This window comes from Rhamphochromis longiceps, linkage group LG3 (assembly GCF_057381845.1).
Source record: "Rhamphochromis longiceps isolate RC_006_pf linkage group LG3, R_longiceps_female_GT1.1, whole genome shotgun sequence".
Classification (NCBI taxonomy): Eukaryota; Metazoa; Chordata; class Actinopteri; order Cichliformes; family Cichlidae; genus Rhamphochromis; species Rhamphochromis longiceps.
This window is the reverse complement of record NC_140559.1, coordinates 72,081,044-72,100,300: the sequence shown is the minus strand read 5'-3', so window position 1 is coordinate 72,100,300 and position 19,257 is coordinate 72,081,044. Positions and strand designations below refer to the sequence as shown.

The following is a 19,257-nucleotide window of genomic DNA, read 5'->3' as shown; positions in this document are numbered from 1 at the left end:
CGCCTCAGACCCTTATTTTTTATTTCTTTGACTTTTTATTTTATTGATTCATTTCTTTATTTTTACATTTTAAAAAGTGTATTTGTCTGAATGAACTAATCCCCATTTCCCATGCTTTGTATCACTGGTCATACTGGGAACAGCCATAGAAAATGTTTGCAAAGAAGAAATCTTAAACATGAGCAGATTCTCAGGCGATTTCTGTTTCCTAACCATTGTTTCAGTAACACGTCCCATCACTACATGTGTGTTAAAGATTTCTTTGGGATCAAAATCATCCACTGACAGTTATCAGTACAAACAGGATGCAAAAATCCAAAGTTCAGACTTCAGAGTTACTAAAACAGAGATCTGAGGAAAACTGGTTCTTCACACGACGTTTCATGTGTGAACAGTAGAGGTGGTTTCATTTTCACATGTAGGTGTTGCAGTGAGGATTGCAGGGAGACATTTGCTGAATAGCTGCAGCTCTGCTCCTGTAGACTGCCTCTGAATGTGTGTGTGGTGATAAAGTCACTTTAATTAAATGTCACCTGTCAGGGAAAACTTTGTGTTGACTGAGGAAAGTTCACTTCTCTTTCATTGCAGCTCCACTCTTATTTTTGATGCACTCATTTGTTTCATAAATGATTTCAATGATTTTGCCACAGCTCTGCATTGTCAGGTCGGAGCATGTGTGCTTTTGATGAAATGCTGATATGATGACGCTTGATTGGGGAAAGATTTCCACAGGTGGTGTTGTTGGTCTCCTTCTTCCAGTTTTCTTGTTGCTGCCTCTCTCCTCGCCTCAGTTGCTGCAGCTGTATCATGTATGTTGTTATGTTACATACAAAGAGGAATTTGTGACATTAAAGAGTAAAGATTCTTCTAATTGTTTTCATCTCATCTCCTACTGCTTTAGTCTGCGTGGACAATATATGAGTAAATCATTACCAAGCCAGATTATATTTGGAATATTTCAAACAGAGGACATTACAGTGAAATCTGCTTTCAATGTGACATTTACTTTGATCCTTTAAGACACAGTTTATACATCAGACAAGCTGTTTGCAGAGCGATTAAATGTTTGATATTGTTGTTAAAGTTGTACAGATGAGCGTTAATCACCAACAGCTTCATTCATGTGGATGAACTGGACGGTTCCAGGGAAACTATCAGGATCACACGCCTCCAGTGGTCACTGTGAGTAACTACAACTCTGCACATACAATAATTAAGATGAAGAAATGTTTTTATTGTAGAAAGATGAACCAAATGTAGTTTGACTCTCTGACAAACGATGGCAAGATAAAAGTAGTTTGTTAAAAAAGACACAAAAATGGTAACAATGCAAACAAATACAAACAACAGCATATCCTGATATGAGGCTCACAGATCAGGATCAGTACAATACGTAGCAACCGACATTGATGTTGCCATGGTGACCGCTGCTATATATAGTGTTTCTGTTACCTCACTTGTCTTAAACATCAACGCTGGCTGTTTTTCATTTTACTAATGAGTCCACTCTCTTCCCTCACTTTCGTCTCTTCCTCGTGTTTGAGCTCCTCTCAGAGAGGATTTAAGAAAGAGCTTTGATGATGGCTGTAGCTCAGGAGACAGAGCAAGGCATCTAATGATCAGAAGGTTGGTGGTTCAATCCCTGACTGCTCCAGCTGGCACACAAAGTATCCTTGAGCAAGACACTAACCCTCTCCGATGCATCCATCAGAGTATGAACGTGTTAAACAAGAATCAGTCCATTCACCATGGAAATATCAAAGTAGAAAGTGATGGCAGTTATGATTGGCTGCACAGCTGGATCACATGACCAGGTGAGTGGTACAAATAACAGGAAGCTTCTCTTGTGGCTTTAATAATCATTTGAATTGATAACTTGTGATTTACAGACTGTTCTTTATCTTTTCATTGTCGTCTGAAACACAGAAAAATATCAATGTTGGAAAATATGACATTTATATCTAGTTTCTACAGGATGGTTTAATTCTCCAAAGGCCACCACAGACATGACAAAGTTATTTCATCATTATAATGCACAAAAACAAAAAGCAGGATGAGCCCTGCTGCTCACCAAACTTGTGTTGAATAATAATTTGTGAATCATTTAGTTTAAAACATCAACTGACTGAATCCATGAATCTCATCATGTGTTTCTGAGTGAAAGACACAGACATGAACAGACTGAACTGTTTCTCTAACAGGTAAGACTAACTACAAAGAGTCAATTCATACCTAAGTGTGCCAAAAAAGTCTGAAATACCCTTCATGAAACCAGTCGATGGATCCCAGAACCCAAATCCAGGATAAAGAGGTTCAGTGAATGTGGTGTGGAAGGTGTGGAGGTGGATCAGAGAGTCAGAGGAGACTCTGTAGAAGGACAGAGTGCCAGCAGGACAGTCCACACACACTGCTACTCTGTTAGAGACAGAGGGGGAGGAGGAGGAGGAGGAGGAGGAGATGGGTGTTTCTCTGTTATTGTGCCACACAGAGGAATAATGATTAGAGCAGCAAAGACTCCAGGACTGATCATTTCCACCAAACACACACTCATCACTCCTTCCTTTCCTTTTGATTCCTCTGTAACTCACTGATATCCGAGCCCTCCTCGTCCACTCGACCTCCCAGTAACAGCGACCAGTCAGACCATCTCTACACAGCAGCTGTTCACAAACATCAAATCTGTCTGGATGATCAGGATGTGACTGAAGCTCCTCCACATGTGTCACCTTCCTGTTGTTGTCAGACAGTTGGAGCTTTGTGTTCACTGTGTTTGTGTCGATTGTGAGTTGACAGGAATCTAAGTTCAAAATACTTATTAAATACATACATCATTGATTTAATGCCAAATAATTTCATTTCCAACATTTACAATAAATTAATTAAAAATTTAATGATTTTTAAATAAATGTAATTAATCAATTAATAACACATTTAATTAATTATTTAAGAATCTATTTATTTAATTCATTTGGGCCCTTCTAGCCCTGCAGCTGTGCATGTGCTCACATATCCACTGGTATGTGTCCTACAGGTATTCTCACAGCAGTGCTGCTGAACATTAAATGACCAGCAGATGTCAGTTCTTCATAATAAGCAGTTAAACTTTGTGTGATCTGCCTTTGGGTGAAGCAACAAAGCCGGAAAAATTGGACACATTCACAGAGCTTTACCACACCATCACTAGACAACAATGGAATTATTTTAACTAAAAACAAATAATCAGAAAGTCTTCTGCCTGGTCTCGTACCTCTGTGTTTCTGTAACATGAATAATGAGCTGAAATTCTCCTCACGACACCACCGATCAGCTCGAAGGGCCCTCGAGTTTACCTGCATGCATCCTGTTCACCTGTCAGCTGTTTAACACCTGCTGCTTATTCAGCAAACACGTCCACATTACCTGGTGACAGTCACAGTTTAATGCGGGCCGCTGTTTGTCAATATAAAATAGTTTAGTTCCAATATTGTGCACATAATTTGCAAATGCACCATATTTTACAGACCATGAGGCTCACTGGATTATAAGGCGCATTAAGCGAAACAAAAATGTCGCATGAGTCAAACTTTACTCAGCTCATTCTTCTTGCTTCCTCCACTTCCGTACCATTGATTCATTCATGTTTAATTCTCTCACAGCTGCTTTATTCCCATGTTGGGAAGGGCGATGGACACTAAGATAACTACAGAATACTTTATAAGTGAACCTGATGCTTTAATCAGGATTTGGGCTATTTGCATTTAAATTAAATCAGTAATATAGTTCTGCCACTTATCTGCTCTAATGACTGGAAATCTGATATCCAGTCACCAGCACAGCTCACTCACTTACAGTCACTGACTTCACTGTTTTTGCTCCTGAGCAAATCAGTTTGTTTTAGATTAAAGTTGTTTCATAACTGCATCATTTTACTGAAGTTTAATGTGTCAGCGGAGCACATGTGGAACTGAACCATTCGCTTGTCTTAATTATCTGATGTTTATATGTGTTACACTTTTTTAATCTTTAATTTTAAATTGAAACTAACATTTAAAAACATTTGGTACAATGTGGAAAGAGGAAGAGTATTTCCACCAGGAGCAGAAACGTCTGACTCAGCATGACGATGCTGTTGGTGGATACTGAAGAGCTCAGCCTGTCAAGACAGGATTAGGTTATTGTTTTTAAACATGTTTATTCAATTATATTCTGAGGCCAGTTATCTGGTATAATCTTTGGAAGTCTATTAAAATAAAAATGAAATCAGATGTGTGGTCTTTTGGTTGTTTTTTTGTTCAATAAGCAGATGTTGGTGTTTCAGCAATGCAGTAACTTAAGTTTAAAAGGCTTGTTAGAAACTATGAAACACATCATACAGACTTGTGGACATTAGAAGACGACTAATAATCATCATGAATAAGACTAAAGGCAGGAAGGTGTCCTTTATAACTAATAATATTAATAACTAATAATATTAATATCATAGTCTGTCTGCAGCTGAGACAATACAAACTCAAACTGTGGGGAGAAGATTATATCACTTCAGTTTAAATTGACCTTAAGCGCCACATTTTCACAGACTTCTTTATTTACAGCATTTTTTACGTGCTGTATAGATTATACAGTTAGGTCCATAAATATCTGGACAGAGAGAACTTAGTTTCTGATTTTGGTTCTGTACATACACTAAAATCAATTTTAAATGCAACAACTCAGATGTGTTTGAAGTGCAGACTTTCAGCTTTAATTCAGGGGGTTGAACAAAGAGATGCAGAAAAATGTGAGGAACTAAAGCATGTTTAACACAATCCCTTCATTTCAGGGGAAATGTAGAGGAAAAATTAGAAAAATTAAATAACTTAATTAAATTAATTAAATAATAAGATTGTCAGCTGATAACCAGCTTCATGCGACCGCTTATCCTGGTCCCAGTGTTAGGGTCAGTGAATCCAGTTAACAGAAAGATATCCTGGATATACTCGACTGACTTTTTAGACTCAAGATTAATAATCATTATAAAAATTATAGTCTAACATCCAGAAATCTGTACGGTGTGTTTCATTATGTCTAACAAGCCTTGTACAGTTAAAGCTAACAGTTACTACATGCATCAGTACATTTCTATATTTTTATATCTATAAAAAGAAATCTGACACTTGCCAGACTTTATCAAAGGTGTGAGCGTCACAGCAGATGCCTTTGTGTCAAAGTAGCTGAGGATCAAACAGAAAAACATGAAGGTTTTCCTGGCCTGGGATTTTATACAAATATTCTGCAGTACATCAAAAACAAAAGAAAACCATTAATGAACATATGAACATGACCTGATGCTGCTGACGTGAAGCAGAGCAAAGTTACAGAGGTTTGATTACAGACACAGCTGAGCATTTTGCAATTTTGCATCATTTTAAAAAGTTTAAATTTGTTCAGTATTGAACGGCAGAAACGAGGCTTTGTTTTCAGAAGTAAGTAAAAGAAAAAAAAACAGCGGCCGACAGGCTGTAAGAACGGTAGACTTGTGCATAACAAGCAAGCGAATAATGCAGAAAACAGATTTTTAGACGGGAAACTGTTCTAGAAGTACAGAGAGAGAGAGAGAGAGAGAGAGAGAGAGAGCTGTGCATGAAGTGTGATTTTATCCTGGTGGCAGCAAAACAATCAGAGGGAATTCATGACGATGTTTATGTGAAGCGTAGTTTGGAGCTTCTTTTGCTGCTGGTTTACTCAATATTGTTTGGAGAGACATCAAACCTGCAGCTTCAGAATCAGCGCAAAAAGGGCGTAAACACAAAGCGTGGAGCCGCCGCAACATCAGAATCAGCGCAAAAAGGGCGTAAACACAAAGCGCGGAGGCGCCGAAACATCAGATCAACCTGTGACACACATCTGCACCACGTTTGATTTCGTTTCTTGCACAACACATTTGTACCTTTCAGTTGTGTCTGTTTGTGCGTCATGCAAATGAACCTTTGAAAAGAATGAAATGACACCAATATTTCACTAGTGTTGTAACATCACATGTCGTTAGCGTAGTCTGTCTGTGTCTTTTCTCTGAGAAAAAACATTTTAGAGTTGGTTGTTATATACAGTCTGTATAAGTGTGGTTAATCTAATAAACATTTGTAAGGAGATGGCAGTTACTGTGAATGTACCGCAGGTGAATAGTAATAAACAGCCAGACAATGACTCTGACAATCTCATTCAATCTTGCAGACTGAATGCACCTTCTGTGGAAAGTGGTACCACACAGTGTGTGTGGACTTTCCCTGTGCAGAAGGCGACTACAAATGTTGTGGGTGCTAAATAAACAGTAAAAAGTGATCCCTGTTGTCTTTGCTTACTGATTGTTTTTAGTGTTGACAATCCACATTGCTGCCATTGCATCTTTCAACATGTTTGTGGGTAGATTTGAATGTACCAGGGGTAAGTGCAGCCACTCAGCCTCTACTCAATGTCATCATAGCAGCAGGTGCAGATGTGTCACAAGTTAATCTAGTAGTGGGCTATGGTATTTGGCCACAGATGGCAGCAGTGGACTGACCTCCATTTGAAACTGCTCTAGCTGCTGTGTGATAGTGGATCTGCTACAAATTGAAGATCATAGGCAAGTTTTGGAAATGAACCCTTGTATTATGTTGAAGAACAAAAAAATGACATTGATTTTGTTGCGGGTCATTTAGATCCGTACTGTGTAAATCCACTCAGAATTGTTCAAAAACTGCAATGAAACAATAGCAACTTTATTTCCCATCAGATAAACATGTAGAACACAGACATACAACAGTTAGACTTTCCATAACTATTTTAGGAACAATTTGGTTTTTCGTTCTTACAAACACATTTCTTTTGAACTTGCCCAACGTTCTCAGTTTTTCAATGCTCAACATTTTCAATTTTGTCCACATGATGGACAGAATGTAACTGTGTACTTTCTGCAGATGTACTTCTTGCATTTCTCACAATACGTGCTTGTTTTAAAACAGGAATCTTCCTAACTAAGATTTAAAACAAAAGATTGCGTCTCCTCCAGTCTCACAAACAGATGACAAACCAAGCGACACACCTGAGTCACTGACTTTATATATAACTACCAACTCTCCAGCCATGTTGATGGATTGCCTATATTGGCTGGAAATATTAATTTCCAGGGAAAGGACACAGGCAGATGATGCTTACAGGATGTGATGTGACGACACTAATGAAATATCGATGTGTCATATTTGTCCAAGGTATATTTCATTGTTATGGGAAAAGAGAATATCAAAATCATGATGACCAATTGGAGTGGTGATTTCTATGACTTTGTGTATATAATTTGGAATTTTGTACAAATGTAGGCCAATAAGGAATATATGATATCATTTCATTCATTTCAAAGGTTTATTTGCATGATTCACAGACAGACACAATTGAAAGGTACAAATGTGTTGTGCATGAAACGAATTCAAACGTGGTGCAGATGTGTGTCACAGGTTGATCTGGCTGTAGGCTGTGGCACTTGGCCAGAGGTGGCGCTGGTTGACTCGACTCCATGTTAGTGCACAGAGCAAACTGCTCGCTTTAGTTGTGGAGCAAAAACGCTGAATTCGGTGAAATAAACCGTGCGAGTGGAACGATAACGACGACAAGGGTCTCCCGATCGTTTACTCTTGCTGTCCTGTGAACAACATCGGCGTGGTGTTAATTGTTTGCTGTTTTCGCGATCGCGTCGCGCATGAGGATATCACCAGGTAAACTCGCCACATTTTTAAACATTTTGTTGTTCAACAGCATCAAGACTGACGGAGTGTGTTTGAGATAACCTCACAAGTGTCACAGGTGACACATTTGGCGTTTTTTTGCTGGTTTGTCGGTAGCAGCTCCTGAAACGCAAGACTGCCACACATCTGTTCGACCAACGCCAGTTGATCTAAACGCCAGTTGATCTGGAACACCGGCGGCCGCCTCGGGTCTCTGCTCCTCCTGCCTCCCCTTTCCCTCATCCACCTGCTGCCTCTGTGGAAGCTCCACCATAGCCACCACCAAACAACTGAGTTATTTTTACACATCGACCAGCATCCAGCCAATCCACCACCTTCCATCGTTTATACCGTTACAAAAAAATAAAAAAAACATCATCGGTCCATAAAAACGAATAATCACCATCAGTATGCCCGATGGCCAGTCCAGCTATGGTCGTGCCATCAGTTAACCCTTCACGTGGCAGCTGTGACACGCGTGCCCAGGGTTGCCGACCCCTGCTCTAAAGCATCTGATTTGGATTCCTGAGATCAAATATATTTTCCTTTGTGTTTGTTTTCTTCACATTTGTGGCTTTAATGTAGTGTTACATCCTGTTTGTTTGCTTCCATCTGTATACATGTCCAGATTCACTGTTATGTTTCTATTCTTACATTGCTGTGTGATCACTGTTCCCTCTGCTGACTGATGTGACCTTTTGTATCTCACACTGATACTTGTCATATTTGTATCTGCGCCTAAAAGATAAAAAGTTTTCCATGCTAAAACACAGCTCCACCTCCTGCAGTTCTCCCTCTGAACCACTAGATGTCTCTGTTATCTAAATGAAGACGTGCAGCACAGCAACCACAGCAGCGTTCAGATCACACGTGTCCTGTTATTATGTATAAAAGCATGAAACAGGTGAGACAGGTGGGATCAATATTAATGTTGTGGAAATATATGAAAAAGCAACAGAAGAGTGAAAACATTTCCTGTTTCTAGAAAGATCTTTCAGCTCACAGCTGCTCACAGACTGTATTTACAAGTGACAAACTGCAACTCTACAGTACATCTACAGTATATATCAAATATATTCTGTATTCAAATCTATTGAGTGATGTTTGAAAGTCTTTCCAGGTGAGTTTGATCCAGGAGGGTCTGAAGCCAGAGTCAGACAGAGACTGTGCAGAGACTGTAGAAGGACAGAGCAGCAGCAGAGCAGTCCAGATACACTGATGATCCTCTGTCAGATCCAGAGGGACACACAGGGATGATGCTGGACTCTACATTGTGTCTGACAGTGGAGCTGTTCTCAGAGCAGTTCACTCTGCAGCACTGACAGTCATCTGCACTTCTTCTCATTCCTCTGTCAGTCACTGCTGGATGAAGCTCTCCTCTCCACCTCCCAGTAACATGGCCCAGTCAGAGCGTCTCTACACACAAGCTGCTGCTGCTTCAACCTCTCTGGATCATCAGGACACAGCTCCTCCTCTCTCAGCACACACACCGTCCTGTTTACCATCGCCTCCACCTGCAGAGAGAAGAAGGAAGAGCAGAGGAGATAAACGAGTGTTTCCAGAGACTCTTCATCAGCTGTCAGTCAGTGATGCAGCACATCCAGTATAAAGAGCAGCAGGGACTTCAGTGCTGGGACTGTACTAGGACTCATTGTTGCTTCACTTTTTCTAATCTTTGGATTTTTATTGAAGTTGATGAAAATGTTTTTCCCTCCTAGTTTGAGTTTGGACTTTCATTCATTAGAAGAACCTTGGTGTGTCCACTCTGAGCTCTGTAGGAACCCCAACAACAAGCCCAACAATCCAGATGGACGGTTCCAGCTGTTAACTGGAGGAATTCCATCCAAACATCTGCTCTCACTAAATTCTTCCTCACCTACAGACTGTGTTCTTCACTGCTTTAAACTTGGAAATGAATGCAGTCATTGGTCTGCGTGCAGCTTTGTTCAGAGAGCTGATTGGCTGTTGACAGTGTTTGATCAGAGCGTGTCAGCTGTTACTATGGTGAAGGTCAGAAACAGGAAGTGTTTGTGTCCAATCCTGAAGCCTGTCACCATTCTCCTCTCACAGCTTCACTGAGAAGCTGCAGCTTTACAGGAAACACTGGATCTTTGTTTCATACTGACTGTGTTTAGTACAATATTGCTGACAGCACCACCCACTCACTCCATCACTCTACTTACACCAGAGTCTCCAGTCTGTAGTCTGGACTCTGCTGAAGATCAGACAGCTGCTTCACATCTGGATCCTTCAGCTTGTTTCCGTACAGCTCCAGCTGTCTCAGATGGGAGGGGTTGGACTTCAGTGCTGCTGCCAGATAATCACAGCTGATCTCTGACAAACCACAGCCCCACAATCTGTATAAAGAATGAAAGATGTAAGTTTATTAGACAAAGTGTGAGCTTGAAATCATTCAGTGTTTCATCATCTGTTCAGAGCTGAAGAAGGTTCAGAATGTAGAAGTTTAGAAAATGGAAACTCCAAACAGCTGAAGCCAACAGGAAGCAGCTTCAAACAAACACAACAAGAGAAAAAACTCTGAATGTTTCACATTAAAGTCGTACATTTATCATAAAAACAGGACAAAGACTTGAAAAAGTCGTGTTTTTCCTTCCAGGAACCACAAGGCTTCACTTTTAAAGGTGAAGTGTGAAAGAAATGGACATATTTGAAGTCCAACACCTTTTTCCAGTCACATTATTAAAGCAGACAAACTACAAGCTCATTTTCATTCCAACAAGTCATCTTCTGACCTGGACTAACAACACTGGTCTCTATGTGCAGCTGGCTGTGAGACCAGTGCTCAGGGAGCGTCTACAAAGTGCAACACTGAAAGCACATCACACACTCATTTGCTTCCAGCACTTTCACACAAACATCTACTGTCATTATTGTCACCAAACTCTGTGGATCCTTTATTGCAAATTCAAATGGGATCAAATGGTCAGACAAAAGAGGGTTATGAGGAAATATGATGAAATGTTGTGTATTAGCAGCAAGTTATTGAATCATTTTCCTCAGAAACCAAACAAAATGATTGACAAACATGTTTTTACAAACTCAGTGTTGGACTTGGATCAGCAGGATAAGTTGATGTTTAAAGGCATTTGAGTCTCGCTGTATGAGAGTCCAGTTATTACTCAATATTTATGGATGATGTTCTTTCAGTGTTGCACTTTGTAGACGCTCCCTGAGCCTCACAGCCAGCTGCACATGGACCAGCTGACATTACCCAGCATTAGAGGCGGGTGTAAAAAAATGGATTTTCCTATTTAAATGGTTTTAATTGGAATAAAGCGATGTTGATTCATTCAATCCTGAATCGATTTTTAATATAAATGTATTTTGCCAGAATCTCAGGTTAAAGCTCCCAAAAGTATTTCAACAACAAGCAAACAGATAAAACAGTAAATGAGAGCAGCTAAACACACAAAGATGGAAACACAGAGCGTGGATCGTTCACTCGACGGCACGTACACGGACACGCCGTCGGGGCTGAAAGTGGACAGCTCACAGATCCTGAAGCTGCAGGTTTCATCTGTCTCCAACCAAAACTGACTGAACCAGCAGCAGAAGAAGATCCAAACTACGCTTTACGTTTGATGAACATCGTCATGAATTCTCTCTGACTTTGACGTTTACTTCCTGCACAGCTCTCTCTCTCTCAGTGTACTTCAAGAACAGTTTACCTTCAAAAATCTGTTTCCTGCATTATTCACTGCTTATTACGCACCAGTCTGCTGTTGTGTTCACTGCTGTCGGCCTCCCAAAACAAAGCCTCATTTCTGCTGTTCAATACTGAAGAAATGTAAACCTTTTAAAATGATGACAGATTACAAACTCTCAGCTGTGTCTGTAATCAAACCTCTGTAACTTTGCTTCACTTCAGCAGCATCAGCTCATGTTCACATGTTGATTCATGGTTTGCTTCAGTTTTTGATGGACTGCAGAATATTTTGAAGGTTATCTGCTATAAAAAGCCAGAACAGGAAAATCTGCTTCATGTGTTTCTGTTTGATCCTCAGTGACTTTGACACAAAGGCCTCTGCTGTGATGATCACACCTCTGATCAAGTCTCACAGTGTCAGCTTTGTTTTTATACATATGGATATGTGCTGATAAATGATCAGAATTATAATATTTCCCACTGTCTGCTGTGTGCCGTGACCTTTGACCTGCTAAAGACAGTCAGCTGTGGATTATTCATTGTTGTGTCTGATACTTAAAACTGTGAGGAAGAACACTACACAGTTCATCAGGGTCCCCTCTCTCTGAATCAGGAAAGGTGGGCAGGCCGCGTGTGGGCCGCGGGCCATACGTTGAGTCTCACTGTTTGAAATGTGAACATTGTTCTGCTGCAGTCAATGGACTAAACCAGAGAAGAAGAAAACAGACTTTACCATGAAGATCCTCAGTGTGGATCAGTATAATATCAGCCTGATGTCTGCAGTTTAGTGTCAGCACAACTTTCACATCATATTCATCTCAGCACAACTAAAACATGCTGACTGACCCCAGAGTTTCAAGTCCACATCCTGGACTCTCCAGGAAACCACACAGATGCTTCACTCCTGAATCCTGCAGCTTGTTGTTCCAGCTCAGGTCCAGCTCTCTCAGATGGGAGGGGTTGGACTTCAGTGCTGCTGCCAGATAATGACAGCTGATCTCTGACAAACCACAGCCCCACAATCTGTATAAAGAATGAAAGATGTAAGTTTATTAGACAAAGTGTGAGCTTGAAATCATTCAGTGTTTCATCATCTGTTCAGAGCTGAAGAAGGTTCAGAATGTAGAAGTTTAGAAAATGGAAACTCCAAACAGCTGAAGCCAACAGGAAGCAGCTTCAAACAAACACAACAAGAGAAAAAACTCTGAATGTTTCACATTAAAGTCGTACATTTCTCATAAAAACAGGACAAAGACTTAAAAAAGTCGTGTTTTTCCTTCCAGGAACCACAAGGCTTCACTTTTAAAGGTGAAGTGTGAAAGAAACGGACATATTTGAAGTCCAACACCTTTTTCCAGTCACATTATTAAAGCAGACAAACTACAAGCTCATTTTCATTCCAACAAGTCATCTTCTGACCTGGACTAACAACACTGGTCTCTATGTGCAGCTGGCTGTGAGACCAGTGCTCAGGGAGCGTCTACAAAGTGCAACACTGAAAGAACATCACACACTCATTTGCTTCCAGCACTTTCACACAAACATCTACTGTCATTATTGTCACCAAACTCTGTGGATCCTTTATTGCAAATTCAAATGGGATCAAATGGTCAGACAAAAGAGGGTTATGAGGAAATATGATGAAATGTTGTGTATTAGCAGCAAGTTATTGAATCATTTTCCTCAGAAACCAAACAAAATGATTGACAAACACGTTTTTACAAACTCAGTGTTGGACTTGGATCAGCAGGATAAGCTGATGCTTAAAGGCATTTGAGTCTCTCTGTATGAGAGTCCAGTTATTACTCAATATTTATGGATGATGTTCCTTCAGTGTTGCACTTTGTAGACGCTCCCTGAGCCTCACAGCCAGCTGCACATGGACCAGCTGACATTACCCAGCATTAGAGGATAAAACAGTAAATGAGAGCAGCTAAACACACAAAGATGGAAACACAGAGCGTGGATCGTTCACTCGACGGCACGTACACGGACACGCCGTCGGGGCTGAAAGTGGACAGCTCACAAATCCTGAAGCTTCAGGTTTCATCAGTGTTACGACTGTTGTCGTAATTATATGTAAATTTGAGTGTGCAGGTGCGCCTCCATGATTGGTGCATCCAGGGTGGATGGCTGGCAGCAGATAAGAAGATACCGCCAGGGACTGCCATGTCATTCATCTATGGCCCAACCCAACCGGCAGACCGTTAACTGTGTCACTATGTTGGTTAATGTAAGAGCATGTAGGGGTGGACCGCCTTTTTGTTTGATCAGTTTTCTCCTGTTTTTTTTTAGGCAGGGAGGAAAGTGATTGTCGTTTGAGTTAGTTCTTTTGCGTAGGTAAGTTGTATTTATTCCTGAGATAGGCTACCTTATGTCTCTTGTTTTGGCCTTAGGTTCACCCTGAAGTTATGATATGCTCCCTTCCTTTGTTTAACTGCACTCATTGTAAATAAATCACAGTTACAAAGTATTAAGTGTGTGACGTGCTGCTTGGGGTTGGACGGGGATGGATCACCCTTTATGTTGTGGTCTGGCCGCGCCTAGACGGGCCATAACAATCTGTCTCCAACCAAAACTGACTGAACCAGCAGCAAAAGAAGATCCAAACTACGCTTTACGTTTGATGAACATCGTCATGAATTCTCTCTGACTTTGACGTTTACTTCCTGCACAGCTCTCTCTCTCTCAGTGTACTTCAAGAACAGTTTACCTTCAAAAATCTGTTTCCTGCATTATTCACTGCTTATTACGCACCAGTCTGCTGTTGTGTTCACTGCTGTCGGCCTCCCAAAACAAAGCCTCATTTCTGCTGTTCAATACTGAAGAAATGTAAACCTTTTAAAATGATGACAGATTACAAACTCTCAGCTGTGTCTGTAATCAAACCTCTGTAACTTTGCTTCCCTTCAGCAGCATCAGCTCATGTTCACATGTTGATTCATGGTTTGCTTCAGTTTTTGATGGACTGCAGAATATTTTGAAGGTTATCTGCTATAAAAAGCCAGAACAGGAAAATCTGCTTCATGTGTTTCTGTTTGATCCTCAGTGACTTTGACACAAAGGCCTCTGCTGTGATGATCACACCTCTGATCAAGTCTCACAGTGTCAGCTTTGTTTTTATACATATGGATATGTGCTGATAAATGATCAGAATTATAATATTTCCCACTGTCTGCTGTGTGCCGTGACCTTTGACCTGCTAAAGACAGTCAGCTGTGGATTATTCATTGTTGTGTCTGATACTTAGAACTGTGAGGAAGAACACTACACAGTTAATCAGGGTCCCCTCTCTCTGAATCAGGAAAGGTGGGCAGGCCGCGTGTGGGCCGCGGGCCATACGTTGAGTCTCACTGTTTGAAATGTGAACATTGTTCTGCTGCAGTCAATGGACTAAACCAGAGAAGAAGAAAACAGACTTTACCATGAAGATCCTCAGTGTGGATCAGTATAATATCAGCCTGATGTCTGCAGTTTAGTGTCAGCACAACTTTCACATCATATTCATCTCAGCACAACTAAAACATGCTGACTGACCTCAGAGTTTCAAGTCCACATCCTGGACTCTCCAGGAAACCACACAGATGCTTCACTCCTGAATCCTGCAGCTTGTTGTTCAGGCTCAGCTCCAGCTGTCTCAGATGGGAGGGGTTGGACTTCAGTGCTGCTGCCAGATAATCACAGCTGATCTCTGACAAACCACAGTCACTCAATCTGCATAAAGAATGAAAGACGTCAGTTTATTAGACAAAGTGTGAGCTTGAAATCATTCAGTGTTTCATCATCTGTTCAGAGCTGAAGAAGGTTCAGAATGTAGAAGTTTAGAAAATGGAAACTCCAAACAGCTGAAGCCAACAGGAAGCAGCTTCAAACAAACACAACAAGAGAAAAAACTCTGAATGTTTCACATTAAAGTCGTACATTTCTCATAAAAACAGGACAAAGACTTGAAAAAGTCGTGTTTTTCCTTCCAGGAACCACAAGGCTTCACTTTTAAAGGTGAAGTGTGAAAGAAATGGACATATTTGAAGTCCAACACCTTTTTCCAGTCACATTATTAAAGCAGACAAACTACAAGCTCATTTTCATTCCAACAAGTCATCTTCTGACCTGGACTAACAACACTGGTCTCTATGTGCAGCTGGCTGTGAGACCAGTGCTCAGGGAGCGTCTACAAAGTGCAACACTGAAAGAACATCACACACTCATTTGCTTCCAGCACTTTCACACAAACATCTACTGTCATTATTGTCACCAAACTCTGTGGATCCTTTATTGCAAATTCAAATGGGATCAAATGGTCAGACAAAAGAGGGTTATGAGGAAATATGATGAAATGTTGTGTATTAGCAGCAAGTTATTGAATCATTTTCCTCAGAAACCAAACAAAATGATTGACAAACACGTTTTTACAAACTCAGTGTTGGACTTGGATCAGCAGGATAAGCTGATGTTTAAAGGCATTTGAGTCTCGCTGTATGAGAGTCCGGTTATTACTCAATATTTATGGATGATGTTCTTTCAGTGTTGCACTTTGTAGACACTCCCTGAGCCTCACAGCCAGCTGCACATGGACCAGCTGACATTACCCAGCATTAGAGGCGGCTGTAAAAAAATGGATTTTCCTATTTAAATGGTTTTAATTTGAATAAAGCGATGTTGATTCATTCAATCCTGAATCGATTTTTAATATAAATGTATTTTGCCAGAATCTCAGGTTAAAGCTCCCAAAAGTATTTCAACAACAAGCAAACAGACAAAACAGTAAATGAGAGCAGCTAAACACACAAAGATGGAAACACAGAGCGTGGATCGTTCACTCGACGGCACGTACACGGACACGCCGTCGGGGCTGAAAGTGGACAGCTCACAGATCCTGAAGCTGCAGGTTTCATCTGTCTCCAACCAAAACTGAGTGAACCAGCAGCAGAAGAAGATCCAAACTACGCTTTACGTTTGATGAACATCGTCATGAATTCTCTCTGACTTTGACGTTTACTTCCTGCACAGCTCTCTCTCTCTCTCAGTGTACTTCAAGAACAGTTTACCTTCAAAAATCTGTTTCCTGCATTATTCACTGCTTATTACGCACCAGTCTGCTGTTGTGTTCACTGCTGTCGGCCTCCCAAAACAAAGCCTCATTTCTGCTGTTCAATACTGAAGAAATGTAAACCTTTTAAAATGATGACAGATTACAAACTCTCAGCTGTGTCTGTAATCAAACCTCTGTAACTTTGCTTCCCTTCAGCAGCATCAGCTCATGTTCACATGTTGATTCATGGTTTGCTTCAGTTTTTGATGGACTGCAGAATATTTTGAAGGTTATCTGCTATAAAAAGCCAGAACAGGAAAATCTGCTTCATGTGTTTCTGTTTGATCCTCAGTGACTTTGACACAAAGGCCTCTGCTGTGATGATCACACCTCTGATCAAGTCTCACAGTGTCAGCTTTGTTTTTATACATATGGATATGTGCTGATAAATGATCAGAGTTATAATATTTCCCACTGTCTGCTGTGTGCCGTGACCTTTGACCTGCTAAAGACAGTCAGCTGTGGATTATTCATTGTTGTGTCTGATACTTAGAACTGTGAGGAAGAACACTACACAGTTCATCAGGGTCCCCTCTCTCTGAATCAGGGAAGGTGGGCAGGCCGCGTGTAGGCCGCGGGCCATACGTTGAGTCTCACTGTTTGAAATGTGAACATTGTTCTGCTGCAGTCAATGGACTAAACCAGAGAAGAAGAAAACAGACTTTACCATGAAGATCCTCAGTGTGGATCAGTATAATATCAGCCTGATGTCTGCAGTTTAGTGTCAGCACAACTTTCACATCATATTCATCTCAGCACAACTAAAACATGCTGACTGACCCCAGAGTTTCAAGTCCACATCCTGGACTCTCCAGGAAACCACACAGATGCTTCACTCCTGAATCCTGCAGGTTGTAGTTCCTGCTCAGATCCAGCTGTCTCAGATGGGAGGGGTTGGACTTCAGTGCTGCTGCCAGATAATCACAGCTGATCTCTGACAAACCACAGCCCCACAATCTGTATAAAGAATGAAAGATGTAAGTTTATTAGACAAAGTGTGAGCTTGAAATCATTCAGTGTTTCATCATCTGTTCAGAGCTGAAGAAGGTTCAGAATGTAGAAGTTTAGAAAATGGAAACTCCAAACAGCTGAAGCCAACAGGAAGCAGCTTCAAACAAACACAACAAGAGAAAAAACTCTGAATGTTTCACATTAAAGTCGTACATTTATCATAAAAACAGGACACAGACTTAAAAAAGTCGTGTTTTTCCTTCCAGGAACCACAAGGCTTCACTTTTAAAGGTGAAGTGTGAAAGAAATGGACATATTTGAAGTCCAACACCTTTTTCCAGCCACATTATTAAAGCAGACAAACTACAAGCTCATTTTCATTCCAACAAGTCATCTTTTGACCTGGACTAACAACACTGGTCTCTATGTGCAGCTGGCTGTGAGACCAGTGCTCAGGGAGCGTCTACAAAGTGCAACACTGAAAGAACATCACACACTCATTTGCTTCCAGCACTTTCACACAAACATCTACTGTCATTATTGTCACCAAACTCTGTGGATCCTTTATTGCAAATTCAAATGGGATCAAATGGTCAGACGAGAGAGGCTTATGAGGAAATATGATGAAATGTTGTGTATTAGCAGCAAGTTATTGAATCATTTTCCTCAGAAACCAAACAAAATGATTGACAAACATGTTTTTACAAACTCAGTGTTGGATTTGGATCAGAAGGATAAGCTGATGTTTAAAGGCATTTGAGTCTCGCTGTATGAGAGTCCAGTTTTTTTTTTTTTTTGCTCTGGTTTACATCCCAAAATCCTCTAGTCTTATAGTATACGACAGCGGATCACTTGTAAACATCGGTGCCAAGGTTGCACATCTAATCTTGGACACTTTTAAACCTGACCCTTCCTGGCCGCCAGAGATTCTACGCGGCGCAGAGAACAACAAAGGACGGGCCGCTCATCCGAGGCGCAGAACAAAGAAGCGCCGGCAAAAACGCGCTGGTATTAAGAACAGACTGAGACAGCAGGCGCATCGCGCACCACTGCCCAGTATCCTACTGGCCAATGTACAATCCATGGAGAACAAGCTCGATGACCTAAGAGCAAGGGTCACCTTCCAACGTGACATGAGGGACTGCAACATTCTGTGCTTCACGGAGACATGGCTGACCCCCACCGTGCCGGACCAGGCCGTAACTCCGTCGGATTCATTCTTTGTGCTCCGCGTGGACAGAACGGCAGAGTCGAACAAAACCAAAGGTGGAGGAGTGTGTTTCATGGTAAACAGAAAGTGGTGTGATGCCAGGAGCATTTCTACTCTCTCCAGCGGCTGCTCGCCACATCTGGAGTTCCTGAGCATTAAGTGCCGCCCTTTCTATCTGCCCCGTGAGTTCAACTCAGTCATCGCCACGGTGGTCTACATCCCACCCCAAGCGGACATAGGTATGGCTTTGTCCGAATTACATGATGTGCTGAGCTCGCTTCAAAACAAGGACCCGGGCGCAGCCCTCATTGTAGCAGGAGACTTTAACAAAGCGAACCTCAGACAAGTCATGCCAAACTTTTACCAGCATGTCTCGTGTCCAACGAGAGGGGATCGGATTTTGGATCACTGCTACACGCCATACAAGCAGGGCTACAAAGCTGTCTCACACCCGGCTTTTGGGAAGTCTGACCACAACGCCATCTTCCTCATTCCCCAGTATAAACAAAGCATACGGAGGGAAGACGTGACCACGAGGGAAGTAAAACGGTGGACTGCCCAATCAGAAGCTACGCTACAGGACGCACTCAACGACGTAGACTGGGACATGTTCAGAGCATGC

General features: G+C 41.4%; 1 protein-coding gene and 1 pseudogene across 1 annotated transcript; both read right to left on the bottom strand.

Annotated features, from left to right (window-relative positions):
* LOC146676687 (NACHT, LRR and PYD domains-containing protein 3-like) overlaps nt 1-19,257 on the bottom strand; it is a 58,630-nt pseudogene that overhangs the window by 24,870 nt on the left and 14,503 nt on the right.
* On the bottom strand, nt 1,134-2,852 carry LOC146676689 (neoverrucotoxin subunit beta-like). Its single transcript, XM_085402184.1, has one exon. It carries the CDS (start codon nt 2,823-2,825, stop codon nt 2,208-2,210), a length of 618 nt encoding a protein of 205 aa, XP_085258310.1. The 5' UTR covers nt 2,826-2,852; the 3' UTR covers nt 1,134-2,207.